Source organism: Lissotriton helveticus, chromosome 7, assembly GCF_964261635.1.
Source record: "Lissotriton helveticus chromosome 7, aLisHel1.1, whole genome shotgun sequence".
NCBI lineage: Eukaryota > Metazoa > Chordata > Amphibia > Caudata > Salamandridae > Lissotriton > Lissotriton helveticus.
In genome coordinates this window covers 590,528,585-590,546,419 of record NC_136068.1, presented here as the reverse complement: position 1 = coordinate 590,546,419, position 17,835 = coordinate 590,528,585, and the positions used below count along the sequence as shown (strand labels likewise).

The 17,835-nt window shown below is 43.6% G+C and overlaps 1 protein-coding gene across 3 annotated transcripts in view; it reads right to left on the bottom strand.

Annotated features, from left to right (window-relative positions):
- RGS14 (regulator of G protein signaling 14) overlaps positions 1 to 17,835 on the bottom strand; it is a 409,263-nt gene that overhangs the window by 30,586 nt on the left and 360,842 nt on the right. For all 3 annotated transcript variants that reach the window (XM_078652746.1, XM_078652748.1, XM_078652749.1), the window contains 5 exons: positions 14,531 to 14,607; positions 14,020 to 14,146; positions 13,115 to 13,196; positions 6,648 to 6,700; positions 3,511 to 3,673 (listed from right to left, as the gene is read on the bottom strand). In XM_078652746.1, coding sequence (XP_078508872.1) covers positions 3,511 to 3,673; positions 6,648 to 6,700; positions 13,115 to 13,196; positions 14,020 to 14,146; positions 14,531 to 14,607 — 502 coding nt within the window. The remainder of the gene's footprint in view (positions 1 to 3,510; positions 3,674 to 6,647; positions 6,701 to 13,114; positions 13,197 to 14,019; positions 14,147 to 14,530; positions 14,608 to 17,835) is intronic.

Sequence of the window (17,835 nt, the reverse complement as noted above, 5' to 3'; positions counted from 1 at the left end):
CCCACTAACGTTTTTAAATCTAATATAGTCTTTTGGTCACCGATTTTACTAAGTGTTTTTAATGCTACTATAGGAGGAGTGTTACCTGCAACGTGGGTAGAAAGCATAATAGTACCTATCTTTAAAAAAGGTGGCAGAGCGAATGTAAAGTGCTACCGCCCATATCTCTCCTCGATTCCACATCTAAATTGATGAGCAGAATTATGCTGGGAAGATTGAAAATTTGGGTAAACGAGAATAATATCCTAATTGAGGCCCAGTATGGATTTAGATGGGGAATTGGGACGGTAGAACAATGCGTAAACCTCCAGCTATTAATAGGCAAATATACCCTAGCTAAGGAAGGTCAGTTCACCTTTGTTTTGTCAAACTTACCAGTGCTTTCAACCTGGTCAACCACGCTAAATTATGGCAAACATTGAAAGGGCTGGGCACTCCAAATGACATTATTATTTATCACAAATATACACTTTAACTTCGAGAGTGCGGTTTGGCACAAAAGGTGAATGTACGCCCGATTTTAGAGACACCCGGGGGATACGACAAGGATGTGTTTTAGCCCCCCTTTTATTCTCCCTATATATTAATAATGTTGACCTGTTCTTACAAAACCGGAGTGCTGATGTCCCCAGAGTTGGTACACGCGTAACCCCAGTACTCCTATATGCAGATGACGCAGTCCTATTGTCAAGGACTGTTAATGGCTTACAAGTCCTAATAGAAAAATTCAGGCAATTCATGACCGAAAATGATTTACAGTTGAACTTTAGTAAAACTTTTGTCATGATTTGTGGGAAAAGTAGATTGAAGAACAGGCAACATCATGCAAGAAGTGTCCGAATTGAAATAATATCATCTTTTACTTAATTGGGTATTCTTTTCAATAGGAAAGTTACTTGGGGCACACATAATAATCTAAGCAAGCTGAAATTCCTGTGATCAAGTGAGGGCATCTTTAGATTTTCTTCAAACATAGGTAATAAACAGAGATGGAAATCCTTACACTGTATAGGAGTAAGTGTATTACAGGCTCATGCTATGGAGCAGCCGTATAGGGGAGGGCTAATACATCCCTTTTACAAACCCAGGAAAATACATTTTTTAAAAGGGTCTTAGCCGTTCCAAATTCTACTGCCTCATATATAGTTCACAAAAAGCTGTGCGTACCTTATATTAGCGATTTTATTAGCATGGCATCCCATACACTCAGGCATGGAATTTGGACTACAGATGAGACCAAGTTCACTAAGGATATAATAAGGGATTGCCTTGCCCTCGAACATAGAAAAAAAAATCCCCTGGTTAGAGCATATGTTTAATGTCCTAAAAGACTGTAAGGTGGACTTTGATCCTTTTGATCCATTGTCCATCCAGGATTATAGCAAAAAAGGATTTAAAAATAAGGCTAGCAACTTCTAGGGAATCTTCAAGAGATGCGGTAGCTGGTTTAAAACAGCGTGTTAAATCTTACTGTGAAGGCCCACTTCTGATTTGCATCCAACAGTACCTTATCTCGGTAAGAAACATCCAGCCTAGATTCTATTTACCAAGGTTAAGGATGGGTTCCTCACTCTATCAAATAGCCTTCCACAGAATAGAAAAGTGGAGTCATAATCTCCCAAACTGCCCCGGTGACGGAAAGTCTCTACAGACTACGCTGTAAGCATTTTTTGCAGTTTCTATCAGGACAATAGGAAATCTGTTCTAAAACCTTTATTTTTAGCCAATAAACTGTATTCTTACAAATATGCTTTTAACAACATTTGCAACACAGTCATTGTTTTTATACAAATGGCAATCAGGAGAAGAAAGGATAACTCATATTTGGAAGCCTTAACGTATGAAAAACTAGTAAACCACTGAAATAGCTTAAGGCTTTATAAACTTCAGACTGAAATTAGCCATTGTCCTACACTTATGCACCTTATCACTTTAGCACTTTTGTTTACCTAAGCATTATAGACATGAACCTAGATACATTAATTATTATGCACTGTTCCCGGATTGTGAGTCAAAGATTTTATAAATTATGCTTTTTAGTGTAATGATGGGTTTATACTTTTAATTCAATTATTAGTATACTAATGCCTATATATTCATTGTGATTAACATTGGAGCAGCAATCTGTTTTGTTTTCTAATAAGTGTACTTTATAATTACTTATTAACTGTGATTGAAATTGGAGTAGTAATCTATATGGCAAATTAAAAACTGAGTGTCAATATGTAATAAACAGTTTTAGAAATATTTTTGTGACTAATACCGATGTTATTTTTTAAAATGCTTCTATGGTTGAACATTATCTACCGAATAGAGCTTGATTGAATTGAATTGACAATAAAGTGGTAATGGATATGTGGACTTGATAGTGCGGTAGGAAGGTATTTCGACCATGGTACAGTGACCCAACCTGCCCTCCCAACAGCTTCTTAAGGGCTCTGATGTCCTTCCCACAGACTTCAGGATGGAGCCAACGGCTTAGAGTGGATCAGAAGAGAGAAATAAAGAGACACATCACATATCCATCTACCCAGAAGAGACAAGTGGTGACCAATATCCTGTGCAGACCAGCAATAATGGAGAAGATATTTCCTTCAAGATATTTTTAAATACATCTTGCATGTCTTCTTTCTCCCCTCCACATTGCACAAGTGGCTCTTCAGATACCATGAAATCTGGGACGCTGATGATCATTGGGACCAAGGGACAGGTGGGGCATGTAGAACCCTCACTCTAAGAATCTGAGGTGTGTGTCGGACGGGCTGAACTCCCCAAAATGCGCCATCACTGGGGAATCCTGAGCAACAAAAGTGTGAGGCATGAATGGGACACGGCTGAACTCTAAACTCAAGGGGATCATGACTTGATGTGACAGTACTAACCTCAGATGCCAAAAAGAATGAACTAAGGCTAGGAAACTGCTGGGCCTATAAGGAACTAAATGGTCACTGTTCACCCTCAACCACAAGAGGGTAAAGCGTGGACGGTCACTGCTAAACCCTGATATGTATGGGTATCATTTATCCTCAATTCCGAGGTAGAGGGGTTTGGGAAGGGTTCATCTGACCCAAAAGATTAGGAAGGCTCTTGGCTGATAAGGTATGATCGGAGAACTGCTGACACTTGACCCTCAAGGGCTGAGATATGAACGGGACACCTCTGACTCCTAACACTAATAAAGGTATGGATCGGATATTGATTTAACACTTCCATCCCACGACATATGGAATGGGCACTGTGGATCCCCAATGAGTGTTTAAAGTATGTATGGGATACTGCTAAGCACTGCCCTCCATTTGATTTGGGTATGAGTCTGACCCTGCTAAGCCAGAACTTCAAGGATCTGGGATATATATGGGGCAGCTTCAAACAAAGATGTGGACAGGGCTCTGCTGAAAATAACTCAAGTGATGATGGTCTCGGTATTACACAGCTAAAATTGTGGTTTGGATGGGGCACAGATACCTCATATTGTGAGTCCCCTGAATAAGGTGCAAAGATAATACTGACCTTCAATATCATATGTGCGCCGATTTAAAGGATTCTTTGCAGCAGGAGAATCTCGATGCCGGGTAACAGGTGATACAAAAGGTGAGGCATTCCCCGTCCTCTCTTTCACTGGTGCCGATGAACATTGATGCTTCGAGCCAACAGTCATAGGAGAAGAGGTGCCCTGTTTCCAGAGACAAGATAGATATTGTTCAGCTTTAAATATAGGATAGGTCATCTTTGCAGAAGGTAAGAAACTAGACTAGGTGAGGCAGACGCATAACTCAACTAGAGGGGTTTAAAATACCTAATCAGGGCAACAGTACAAACGAATCACCATGGGAAGGGTCCTGAGTCCCCACTATTGAAGATGTGCAATCCACAGCAAGAATGGGATTCACTGGGTCACCATAGGAAGGTGCAAAGGTTTCACTATAGGAAGATGTGCAGGGGAATGGTTCACTGGCTCCAACACACAAAGGTGCACAAGCTTCGCCACAGGAAGAAACATAGTCTTTACTATGTGGAAGGGGAGCTATGTGTCTCAAAAATGATGGCCTGCAAAGTATCCACCATAGGAGAGGCTGGTCCACTGCAAGTGACTACTGATGTGTCTGGCACGTCTGCCCCCACAACCTAACAAATCAGAAAAGTGCTTCTTTCTCAAAATTGCCAGGAACTAATCATTTGTGAAGCAAGTGCCCCACCTCTGCTGATGATGTCTTTGTCAACCTGTGTCTTGGAAACGGCGCAAGACATCAGTGAGCAGTCTGAGAAGGTTGTGAGTAACATCACTCTGGCAAAGGGGCATTACAGGAAATAGAGCTGTCACTGACATTGGTACTATCAGCACTCCCTGCCCACGACAGTGATATCACAGAGAAACTAAAAGTGGCCCTATGCCAATCAGGGAAATGCTTTTTCTTTCTGCACAATCTCAATTTATAAGATTCTACAAAAATAAAGAAGACCGAATGTTAGTGGAAAGGCTTTGAGCCACATGGCACCAGCGCCGGACTGGCTACCGGGTGTTTTGGCATGCTGCCGAGCGGAGGGCTGATTTTGTTGATGGGGACCTGAGTGTGCAGAACCAAATTCGTTTTGCTTTGTTTATTTCGAAGCACACGCAGGTCTCCATCAACGAAATTAGCCCCCACCGCAGTGACATCAGCCCCCAGCTTGGCAGCATGCCAAAACGCCCGGTAGCCAGTCGGGCCCAGCATTGCGCATCTGGCCTAGGAGGAAAAGCCAGTTAAATGCTCCTTTCCCTTCGACTGTCTGATCACAAGATCTACGCATAGCTCAAACAGTGGTACTGTAACTGTAGTCCGCCAAGCTAGGAATCCAAAATTCTGGAAAATCTCCAAAGGCCAGACTTGTATTTGCACTCCATAAATGTAAAAATCTGCTTATAACCGGCAACATCAACTTGTGTCTGGACAAATGTGACAAGAGACCTGTTAGGTATCTGAATTAAACCTACTTGACGCAGTTCAAACACATGCATCAAGGCATACACTAGATTAATCAGTCAGGCATAATATGGTAGCAGTTGCCAATTTAAGCTAGCCTTTCACTGCAGGAGTTCTAAACAACCGTAACAAATCACCTATTGCTACTAGAAATTAGTAAATAAAATGACTACAAGTCAATCAAACAGCATAAATATGCTAATATGGAAATGAAATGTGCCAAATAGATTATATAATGGCCTTTTGCCCCATTACTTTGTGTATTGCATGCTAGGTGTGTTTGTATTAGACTTGGGTTTATCTATCGACAGATATAAATATATATATATAAATATATATATATATATATATATATATATATATATATATATATATATATATATATATATATATATATATATATATATATATTGCAACAGCAATCCTAACTCACATTACCGACCAAAAACACTGTGATAAAAAGTGCAGGAACCTCAACAAATATGACCTCAAATGCTAGTTTCCTTTGCTGTAAAGGGTTTCAGTACTGCTCCACGCTGATATATTGGCTGATAGACAAAGTCTAGAAATTTTAGAACGAAGATCTGGTTTGTTTTAGGGGTCATTGAGAAGGGCAGGCTAGTCAGTGAAAGGGTTACACAGTTCTTGTACCTGGTTATAAATGTGCAATTATAATGACAATTCTAAGGCATTAATATCGCAGGCTGTAGGACTTCTATCTGTCCTTGAGCTGTGGACAGGTATACCTCGCCCTATTCTCGGGTAAATAACAAGCATTGGCTTTTTGCATGAGTATGTGTTTAGTAATAGTTGGGTGACTTTTTGTAAGATACCCCTAGCTGTCCTAAAAAGAAAATCTCATAAGGAAGCAATATTTTGGGCTACAATAGTTTGGAAGGTGGGAGTACGGACCTCTACAGAACAGATTACAAGACAGAGTTAAACTGAACACTCGAAGATGTGTTACGATAAGAAGTGTGCAATGTAAGTGGAACTTAAAAGCTTACACAGAAAATACTGCATAGTAGATACTTTTGAAAAAGGGACTGTATTTTTGACACATCATTAAGAAAGTACATTATGAACCAAAAAGCTGTCTAGAAAATCAACAATATGCTATTATAATATGAAAGTCAAACAAATGTACATGCAAGAGGAAATAGTGAGCAGCACTGCATCTTTATGGCAGGCTAAAGCATCCAAATAGAATGCACTTCCTAAAACAAAAAGCATAAAACACAAATGAAAAAGGCGTACTTTACACCTCATAATGCATCTGCAGTCTAACAAAAGGCCCATCACCAAAACTTAATGGGTACAACACATGGCACAATATAACAATCAAGGGATTGCATTGCCTTGAAAATAGGCCATCCAAGCAAGAGCAGACCATTATTCCGTGTATAAACACAGGCTAAGGGAGCTTCTTATCCACCGCATCTACACAGACTGGTAAAGCTTTTACTAAGCATATAAGGAGAGACCAAGGAAGATTTTATGTGGAACTTCAGCACAGATCGATAATGATGCTATCACGAACTTCGGCACAGACAAGGGCATCATCTATACTGATCACAAGCATAGACTAGGGAGGCTATCGAAAACATCAGGATCACCTGAGTAAACACCTATCCAGCAAATCAGAATGATGGACCAATGAAAAAAGAAGGTTGTTTTTTATCTCACCTTCGGCTGTGCTTGGGCGTCAACTGCCTCCCCGAGAGCCCTTACATCCGCTTCTGTAAGAAAATAAAAAGAAACAAAATTAATGACAGAGCATCACCATGGACCGGGGCACCAGCACTTTTTGGTTTCCACTTGTGCCAAAGTGGGTGTGCGCCTCTAAAGGGCTGGTGTCCCAATCTGGTGACAATGGGCTCAAGTTGCAAGTATTAATTGGGGCTCTTACAAAGGTTGGTCTCGTCCTACTGTGAACCTTGAATTGGCCAGACCCACATCATGATGCATATGAAGATGTGGGGGTGGGTTCACCGTGCACTTGCAGGTGATTCGATATTCGTCCCCATCGTTTTTTTGTTTACTTTGCTATACTTTGGTTTGAGTTCTCTAAAGGCAGTTTTTCTTTTTGTTTTTTTGTGGTTTCCACCCTAACTGTCAGTTAATGCCAAAATGCTCGAGAGATATGTGAGAGATTGCTACTCCTCTGAAGGCATCCAAGAAGTGGGGTGGTATGTCAGCTGCTTGCATCGGCAGGGCAGAGAGTGAGCTTAGCAGGCGGGGGCTAGGATACCAGGTTAGGCGGTAAACTGACTGCATGCGGCGGTACCTGGACAGCTTGTCCTTTGATCATCAGCATGGTTTCCTAACATAATAAGTGTTCTGTGGGCATAGAGGAAGCTCAGATGTGCTCGAAGACTATGATTTGTATTCCTCTGCATGCAAAGATGTGCCCTCAGTAGTGGAGTACTGCCTGTACTCTGACATTTTATGACTTGCCATGCCTAGTCATTCTCTTCTTGGTGCCCTTGGAGGACCTGGAGAGCACACCTGAGGTAACTCGGGTGGGGGAGAAGCAATCACCTTATTACATTATTCACATTATTTCCTAAGTGCCCCTGGAGAAGATTGACAGTGAATGCTTACCTGGTGTTGTTCCCACCCTACTCAAACATGCAATCGTCATATACGTTTTGAAGAAACACATTACAGACACTCAAATCTTGATAAAATACCAGCTAATCTCAGAAAGAACTATAAAAGAAATATTGTGCATTTTGGGATGAGGGCACTTTCAAAAATACTTGAAAGAAAAACCCAGTCTTAATGTTAACAGTCACAATTGACTCAGAAGTGGAACTGAAGCCATGTTAGCAGATATTAGTGAGGAACTCCTCTCCAAGTGTCATAAAGGCAAGCAGGTGACTCTTATACTTGTGGGTCTCTCAGGGGCCTACATCACCTTAGATCAAACCATTCTCCTTGAAATGGTGAAATATCGGAGCGAGGCAGAGAAACTACTTTAAATAGGTTCCATTCTTGCCTTACTGACATTAGCCAACAGATTAGATTAGATCTCCGTTTTCATCCTCTTGTACTGCAATTTTTAAAGTACCACAGTGCATCTTTCCATTCCCGTCAGTGTACATCGTCTATGCATGTAAATGATACCTAGAATAACACACACCTGGAGAAGCACCCTGGTAGTCAGACAAACATAACCGGATGCCTTAACCATCTCTATCAAATGCTACATGAGTTATTAAGGTGACACTGCAACTAACAGCCGAGAACGGTGATGATTGTCACTACACCTGGATATAATCTAATCAAATGGCCTTCATAGTCGGGAGTGCCGCAAACAAGATCTCAGTACGTAAAGGACTTCGGTGCAGATCTCAGCTCTGCTCCTCAAATCAGTGTGGTGGTGAAGGGTACGGAAAGACATCCCACTACTTCAAGCCCTAAATACAGAGCCCTGTGGTGGCAACCTAGAATAATGCTAAGTTTTGTGCTCTAGGAGGCTTGAACCTGATACCCATTTTACGTCTCTCAGAAACTCATGGTCACCAACCTTTATGTCTCTGTTCTTGGACTTTCTTTGACGGCTGACCCAATGATCTATTTGTTTCCTTCTCCCCTTGACACTAGGGTTCTGAGGTCCATGCTGGGTGGCATAATTTCCATTGGTTAGAACCTGGCTGTTATAAGCTACCATGCCCTCGGCTCACTGTATCAATAGAACACCAAGCATAGTAGGACTGGCATCAACGAGAAGCTCAGTGGAGATGTTTGGGTTCATTGCACCTCATTGTGGTACTCGCAGACAAAGCTTCCTTTGTGTTAGGGAAGGCCTCTTCTTATTCAGGTATCCAGGCCCAAGGTGTTTCTGCATTCTGGAAGTCTTGTAATGGCTTGGCGAGGGTGGTAAGGTTGGGAATTATCTGTCCACAGTACCTCACCATGGCTAGGAAGTTCTGTATCTCCGTGACGATCTTGAGGGGCAGTTGCTGCTTTGACATCTTGCACTTTCTTCGGGTCAGAGGCTATTCCCTCAGCTGCCAAGCAGTAGCCAAAGAATTCGGTGCTCTGTTTCTGGAACTCACACTTGTCTCAGTGCAAGGTCAAACCACTGTCTTCGATTCTGGTCAAAAGGGCCCTCAGGCGACGGTTGTGTTCTTCTATACGTGTGGCCTGCAGGAGAATGTAATCGCTCACGATGAGCACCACCGGCAGTCCAGCTAAAACCTCCCAAATGCAGTATTGGAAGACTTTAGTTGCACTGAATATCCCAAAGTTGAGGCGTCAGTAATGTCTAAGTCCCACATTCATGGAGAAGGTTGTGATATAGTGTGATACTCTGTGGATATTCAGCGGTGGCAGATGGACCCAAGATCAATTTTGGAGAACCACTTGGATTAATTTGCTTTGGCCACAATGTCATCCACAGCTTTTTTCTGCATTTGATTTAGCTGGTGCTTGGGGTTTTTGCTGGTGTGGCAGGCCTTGGCAAAATATTTAGATTTGGCACAGGTTGCACAGGAATTTCCTTTGGCAGGGCAAGGACTGTCTTGGTGGTAGAGTTGCCACAGTCACTGGAGGTTTTACTGACTTTTCTTGCAGAGATCTTTTTCAATGCCCCACTAGGTTCGGTAGGTGTGTTAGGGGGTTTGGCTTTGATGGACTTGGTGGGCAGCAATGCTTTGATGTAAACCGTTCGTACTTCAGATAGTTCATACGATCTAGCAAGTGCTAACACTATGTCAGTGCCATTTTGTTTTACCTTAAGATGTTTCTTTAGAGTTGATCCGAGTAGCGCCTCTAAATGATGTTTACCCTGATCTCTTCTTCTGAGTCCTTGAACCCACACATGCTGACAATCACACAGAGGTGGGTGTAGAAATGTCAATGGCTTTTTTGGGCCTTGTTTGGCATGGCACAATATGAAGCATTCATAATGTGTATCCATTTGGGAACAGAACGGACTGTTAATTGTTTAAAGAGTTGCATCACAGTCATTATTTCTGCCGGTCAGGCAGGCTGAGAAACATCTTGTGGACTTCATCTCGGGTGAAGTAGAGGAGGGTGCGTTTCATTGTAGCATCAGTTTCTTTCATTGAAGCAAGTTAAGTTTCAAATCTTGCGACCCAAGACTGCCAATAAGCAGCAGTGGAGGGGAGCATTTCAAAAGGCGGAATTGCTGAAGCAGCAATGGGCAGCATGACAATGAGCTCTTGGAGTCGTGAGGTGATGTGTTAGGGTCAGGGATCACAATCAAGTTGTGACGTCTCTGTGGTCACTCGTGGGAAATGAACAGCTCCCTGGTTGCCCTGAGAATAGGTAGTGGTGTCATATGTTGTGTTTTCCGCAGGGTCATTATGGCAGTTTAACTGATAAGAAATGTGCCTGCGACAGAGTCTCCATCCAATCTTTATTGCATTTTATGATACTTTGTACATTGTATAAACCTTTTGGATACGTTATTTATTACCTCTTTTTAAATCTCACCATTGTAAACAATGTAGAGTCGCCCTCAGGTTTCTACAGTCATTGCCAAGTACTGATGACTGTTTTACAGTGAGCAGTTTTCTTAAGGCAGATGTGTTTTACCGGAAAAGTCCTGAACTCGTTAATGTATTTTCACATTGCTGCTAAAGATTGTTATATGTATTTATGAATTATTTTATGTTTATCTTTTATGATTGTCTTTGACATTCGAATAAAGAGAGTTTTGACCTTGACTCTGAGGTTGTGGGGTCTTGCACAACCGCTAGTGGGTGAGCGTGTGAGGCTCAAGTTAGTTGTCTGCAAACCTCCTTCTGTGCCTGTGGTTCCCAACACTGTAGCCCCTGCAGACTAGCTGTTGTCCACGCCAGCACACCAGCACTACTGTTGAGAGTCCAATAGTACTGCTGGAGTACACCGTGTTGGGGCAACTGCATATGCACAGGCTGAGTCAGCTTTGAAAAATTCAGGTGGCATCCCCCCAGTGCATGGCAGCATGCAAACGGGAAAGCACACATGGATATGTTGGCTTGTTGTATCCAGAGCACGACTAAAGCATTAGTTGCCACCGCTATAATGTAACTGTTCTAAGTTTAGTAGGAAAGCTTTCACTGTGTCGAGCACCGCATGTGTATAAAAGATGCTAGCACTACTGCAGAGATTGCTGTACTTCTCCGTGTGTGGGAAAACATACTATACTTTTTGACCTGTTCTCTTTTGTACCTGAATAATGTGCAAATATTATTGGGTATATTGTACTGTAGGATTTATAGAATGATGCAAAACCACTATATAGGGCGCCACATCAGTTTTAGATGGTTAGCATGCTACACCATAGGAGAGTGAGTACTTTGCTGTGTTGTATTGGTTATAATCCCTAGTGGGAATATGCTAATCTTATGTGTGAGTTATCAAAGCGGTTTTCTTATCATGACTTTAGGGGCTGCATCTTTTTTAGAATCAGGAATACTGCTTACTCCTGTACAAATACACCTCTTGAACAAGGAAAGACGAGGAAGTGAAATCAAGCTTGGCAACCGGGGATGAAACAAAGCAATCTTTAAAGGTCCATATTTCAGCCCCAAGCTCCTTTCAAGCCCCCGAAGGCTCTCAAAGGTGGGTGACTCCCAGTCAGTTCCAAGGTTTAGACCCTAGTCGGATTGGGTCCTGACATGCCAGGATGAGAGACGAAGAGCTTGGCCAGTTTCTGAACTGACAGCATTAGAACAAATCGGCCATTCAGGAGTTACCCTTCTATCTTTATCCCTCCATGCAAGACAAACTTTTTATTAATCCCCGAGATCATAGCTCTTTTTAGTTTTACCAGAGGAGAATTAGTCCTTTTCTAGAATATTCTCCACACAGCTTCCACTTTCATTATTAGTAAGGAATCACATCAGTGTGAAGCGGAGACGCTGTGATGAAAGGAGGCCTAGACCTTCGACCATAATTTCAGCTAGTATAAAAGCATAACATGGACAAAATACATTTAATTTAGATGTGCAATCAGTAGAGAAACACAGGCCGTTTTATTCAGTGCAGACTACCTTCATATTCTTCAGATTGTTGGACTTTGTGTTTGTAGCAGAGGGTGTTGCTCTCTGTTATAAGGTGGAAGATGTGCTCGAAAGAGGAAGCCAAATAGCCTCTGGAGGAGGGCTGCTGTGATGATGCTTTCATCCACTTCACTTGTGACAAATGTTGCGGCCCAATGTTCTTCAAAATTACTGATTGCCCAGGAATGGCAGGAAATCTCCCAAAAATTGGTGGGAGAAACCCCCAATTGCTCTTCTGACAGGTGTGGTATCTGTACTAGAGTGCCCAACAAAAAATGCAGAACTGAACAAATTATACCCCGAAGGAGGTGACTTGAAATCTCTGTCAGTGTTCCATTCCATAACCAGTCAGAGAGGAGGCAGCTATCTTGTAAATGGTGGAGCAATGAGACATGGCAATTGATTCTCAAACCCCCCCCCCCCCATTCATCTTGATGAGGGCAAATACAAGGTAACCGCAGCATGTTGTAGTGTTTTGATTTTATGATGTAGGTGTTTCAGTCCTTTAACTGCACTTTCTGCTTTCACTTTAACAACTTTGTGTGGGTTCATAAAATAGTTTTAGTGGCATTAAAACGTGTGGTGTGCAGTTGATCAAGGTTAGTAAGGGGTTTGTCGATAGACACATGTCTCGGGGTCCCACAAGACTGCCATCTGCTCTGGGGTTTTATGGGGAAGCAGAGGACCTGAATTGGTTTAAGAGCCAATCACAGGGTAGCTGGTTGCCCTGCAAGACTATTAGGAGGTCACATTCCTTCTTTAGGTAGGATTGTCAAATAAGTTCATGTTAGCCGAATTTATTTTTCCATGTGTTGGCCTTTGCACTAATAATCAGGCTTGAGGTGTTTTAGAGCAATTGGTTCACCTGAAGTGAACAGCAAGGCTCAGAAAGGATTAGGTTCTCAACGGAAAGCTGAGGACTGCAAACATTGCTTCCTGGTGACATACTGCAGATCTGGCAACATCACCTACAAGTGTCAGAAGGAGTCTCATGGAGTGGGGTAGAGGTCACAGTACTGCAGGGGGCTTCAGGTAAGAACCACTGTGCCCTTATAGAAAAATGGCAGCAGGGCTCCTGGTGCACTCACAGTCAAAGCGGACTGATACAATCATTATTAAAGCATTTAGGCTCACCTGAGACCATTGCTAACACCAGCCTTTGTCCAGCTACAGCGGTCACTGGCCTGTTCAGATCAAGCACCTCCGATTCCCCGCTCTAGGAAAAAATAAAAGCTTCAATGGTTGACCTCGGAGAGAAGGTGGCGCAGGAGACGGGAGTGGAATGAGAACATTGGGACGCCTCAGATATTATTGTTAAACAATGCATTGGACAAACCAATCTCCGCTAACTAAACACAACAAGCCATAACAGTACCAGTATCATATGAAAAGGGAGTCCAGACCGTCAAAGTGCTAAGGGGCCAGAAATATGGCATAAGAGCACCAACATAAATACTAATATTAAAACATGGCATGACGTGATAAGAAGAGGAAGGGGAAGGGAGAAGGTGCTGTAGGGATGAAACACAGCCTGACACCCACCAGATACTCCTAGGTCTGTAGGTCTGACAGAGGAACCACAGGAAGTAAGGAATTAAGAGCAGAGGATACATGCTGAAGGGGCTGGTTATGGAGAAAGAAGGCAGACACTTGAAGGGAACAGTTGGGGAAAAGGGGGGAAGGTCTGAGTCTATGATGATGTAGATATTGTCCCAGGAACGGTCACAGCAGCCAAGGGGGCACCTCAGGCAACCTTCTGGTGGTGTGAGAAGTGCCTCTAACCAATCACAGCAACAACTGCTGGAGTCGCCGGGACCGGGTTGAGGAAGGTGCAGAGCGGTATGCTGGAGGCGCATGGGGTAGCATTACTAGGCCTGAGGAGCACCTACTAGAGGCGCGATCTAGTCAGTCACAGTTCTACCGTACCACAGGCACATAAAAAGCATCATAACGGGTGCAGCAGCACCTGCTGGTGAGGGCAGGAAAGTGTCTTACTATTCATGCTAGCACCTGCTAGGTGCCCCAGAGGAGGGTCTTACCAGGCGCAGCACCACCTGCTGAAGGCTCACTCCGTACTTCTCGGCTATTGGCTGCAGGGCTTCACTAACCGTCTTGGCAGATTTAGCAGAGATTCGAACTGTTTTCTTGATGATGGGAATTTCAAGCCTAATGAAAAATCCAGAAAGACAAATTCATAGCCAACATTGCTCAGTGCAGTAGATCCTGTGTGTTCAGCCCTCAAATGAGAAAAGCGCTGAGAGGTCTAGACCTAACCCAGCCCTTCCGAACAACCTGGAAGAGAGCCAGCTGATTTAGGTCTCATTAGTGCAGACCGAACCATTTCTGGAGGCAGGCTTCCAAACCCAGAGCAGACCCAAACGTGCACGGGACCGACCCATCACTGAACCAACGTGGTGTTGCCCTACCACGGTAACTGAAATTCAACCATGTGCATGGCTCACTGCATGACCAGCCTTCAAGTTTGCCACCATCCTTCTCAGCGCAGCCCCTCTCATCTGTCTCTGTGTTGGAAGAGGCACAATGACTCACTCAAAGCTGATCCTGTTCTCCAGCATCACTTCCTGGTCACTGAGAACCATGCTGTCCTGGTCCAGAACCAGAGTCTTCTAGAAGAAAAGAAAAAAAAAAATTCTGAGACACGGAGATGCCATTTGTGGCCCTCAGGCCATGCTGTAGCGCAAGGGCTAACACATGTCCTCCTCTCTTTGTCCATCTAACAGTTGGGAGTTCTGGCTGTGGGATTTTCCAAAAGTTGTCCCACTCCTCAGTCACATCTAATGTCGTGGAGGTGAGGCGCTCAAATGTACAATTAAGGTAGGAACCAGGGTCAGCAAGCAGCACAGAATTGTAGTGGAGGAAGGGAAGGGAAGGAAATTGGAAAGAAAGGGAAGGGGTGTGAGATCAGGAAGGTACAATGGCGTGAGGTGGAGTGAGAGAGAGAGAGAGAGAGCGAGAGAGCGAGAGAGAGAGAGAGAGAGAGAGCGAGAGAGAGCGAGAGAGAGAGAGAGAGAGAGAGAGAGAGAGAGAGAGAGAGAGAGAGAGAGATGGGCGGGGCAACTATGTCAAAACATCTCTAGAGGGCAAGGAGACCGGCAGAGCCAGAAGGAGGAGCGGCATTGAAGGGGAGCTGGGTAGAGAGAAAGGGCACATACGGAAGAGAGGGAGGGAAATAGCGGATGATGGCGAGATGGGGTGAAGGCACGGGGAATAGAGTGAGAAAAGAGAAAGAAAAGAGAGGAGGTGAGGAAAGTGACAGATGGAGTATGACTCCGTGAGACATGTGCTCCAGGGAGTAAAAGATGTCAGGAGAGAAAAGAAAGGTGGGCATCGAGTATAATTGAGGAGTTCGAAGAAGGCAGAGTAAGTGAACCCCATCTCCCTCCGAGCTGCCAAGATTACTTTTTTTTATATCTATTTTGTCAGATTTGTTTTGACTATTGGTGAGAGCATCGTCCTTGTTGAAGGTAGAGCAGTCAACATTTAAAATGTTTTGAAGATGTGTGTTTATGTAAGTAGGTTCCAGTCGATAAAACTGGCCAACAGCCGATGGCAGCATGAATGCATGTGATTTTTATTTATTTATTTATTTATGCGTTTTTATATAGCACGGACTTTACCGGAAGGCGTCAAAGCGCTTCACAATAGGAACAGTAATGATACATGAGGAGAAAATGACAAGTGAGCAAGTTACAAAAGCAAACGTTAAGTTACATGATGCAAAAGGGACAATTGTGAGCAAACAAAATACATGAGGTATCAAACTGTGCAATACAGGAGGAAAAAGTGACATGTTTACAAGAGAAAAAGTACAATTAGAGGTATAATACTGCAATATATGGCAGACACTCAAGCACAAGAACAAACGTTACGTAGGCAATGGTGGCACTTGTGCAAGTATCTAAAGCTAACAAAATGTGAGAGGTAGCAACCAGTGTGTTACAAGAGAAAAGTGGCGAGTGCATGTTACAAAAGAGTACCAAACACAGGTACAAGGATAATACTGCAATGAATGGCAAACACTCCAACCACAAGAGCACACTGGGAAGGCACTTCCATAGTCATGGAGAATAGAATTTTCAATAATGGGAGGTCTTCCTTCAGATAATAGAGAGGGTGTGAATTAAATTTGGAGGTGTCTTTGGAGTAGGAGAACTTTGAGGTCCTTTTTGAAGGCCTGGGAGGAGGTGGTGGTACGGAGCCGAGGCAGAAGTGAGTTCCAGATTCACACTGCGTTGCCTGAAAAGGATTGGGCCATCGATCTTTCCTTCTTGAAAGTGGGAGGTTCAAGCAGTACATTTTCCGCATTACGAGATGGTCTAGAGCCTCCAGAGAGTTTCAGTTTATTTGCCAGGTAGTGAGGAGAGGAGGAGTGCAAGGCTTTGTGGGTGATACAGACAGTCTTGTAGATAGCTCTAGCCTCGATGGGAAGCCAGTGGAGGGTGGATAACATTGGTGTGATGTGGTCGCTTCTTTTGGCCCCATAAATGAAACGAGCCGCTGAATGGAGAACATACTTAAGGGGGGACAGGTGGGATTTGGGGAGGCCAGTAAGAAGAGAATTGCACTAGTCCAGTCTGGAGAGGAGCAGCAATTGCACCAGGGTTTTAAGGTCTTGCTCCGGGAAAAAGCGGCGAATTCCCCAAAGAAGGCGCAGTTGGTATCAAGCAGACTTTGCAATGGAACTGATTTGGGAGATTAGATTGAGTTTTTTGTCGAGTAAGACACCAAGGGATTTTGCGCTGTCGACAATGATGGGTTTATTGTTAAGTAGATTCATCTGATCCATCCATGATTGAACCGGGGGAGGAGAGAGTGAGGAGGAGAGGAGGAGGAATTCAGTTTTGGAGGGATTCAGAATCAGTTGATGAGTTGACATCCAGTTTTGAATGGAGTCAAGAGTAGAGCTTAGGATGGTGAGTGGAGGCAACCTTGAGGTAGATTTGAGTGTCATCTGCCTAGAGATGATAGTGGATCCCGGATTTACTTAGGAGATTTCCCAGTGGTTCTAAATAGAGATTGAACAATATGGGTGCAAGTATAGAGCCTTGAGGAACACCTTGACTTACCGCCAAAGGAGATGAAAGACTGTTCGCTATTTTGATCATTTGGGATCTATCAGTGAGGAAGGGAGCAAGCCATTTAAGCACAGTGCCCTCCATGCCCATTCTCTGTTGCAGAGTGTTGAGGAGAGTGTTGTGATTGACAGTGTCAAAGGCTGCAGAAAGGTCAAGGAGAATTAGAAGACAGGACCCCCCGAATCGAGTATCCTCAGCGCGTCATCAACCACTTGCAGTAGGGCTGTTTCAGTGCTGCAGTTTTGGATGAAGCTGGACTGACAATTGTTAAGAAGATCATGGTCCTTGATATGACGAGCGAGTTGGTTCGCTACACATCTTTCTGTGATCTTCGCAAGAAAGGGTAGATTAGTGATGGGGTGGAAGTTGTTGAGGTCATTCGCATCAGCAGTGGGTTTTTTAAGCAGAGCGTTGACTTGCCCAGTTTTGAAGGAGACAGGAAGGGAGCCTTGACAGAGGGAGAGGTTGACCAGAGTGGTCCAATAAGAGAATGGGTATAGAAGTCATTGGCAATGGCACTGGGGATGGGGTCCAGAGAATGGTTGGAGGGCTTTATTTCAAGGATGCAATTGAGAAGGGCATCTTCAGAGATGGGGCCAAAGTTCTGCCAAATGGCTAAGGATGTGTGCTCCTCTGGAGGGGTAGGATGAGCGACCTGATCCACAAGGGATTTCACTTTTTCGTCAAAGAATATAGCGAAATCCGCTGCTTTCTTTGTAGAATCCTTCAACTTGGAGGTTGGGGGAGAGCACTTAGGAA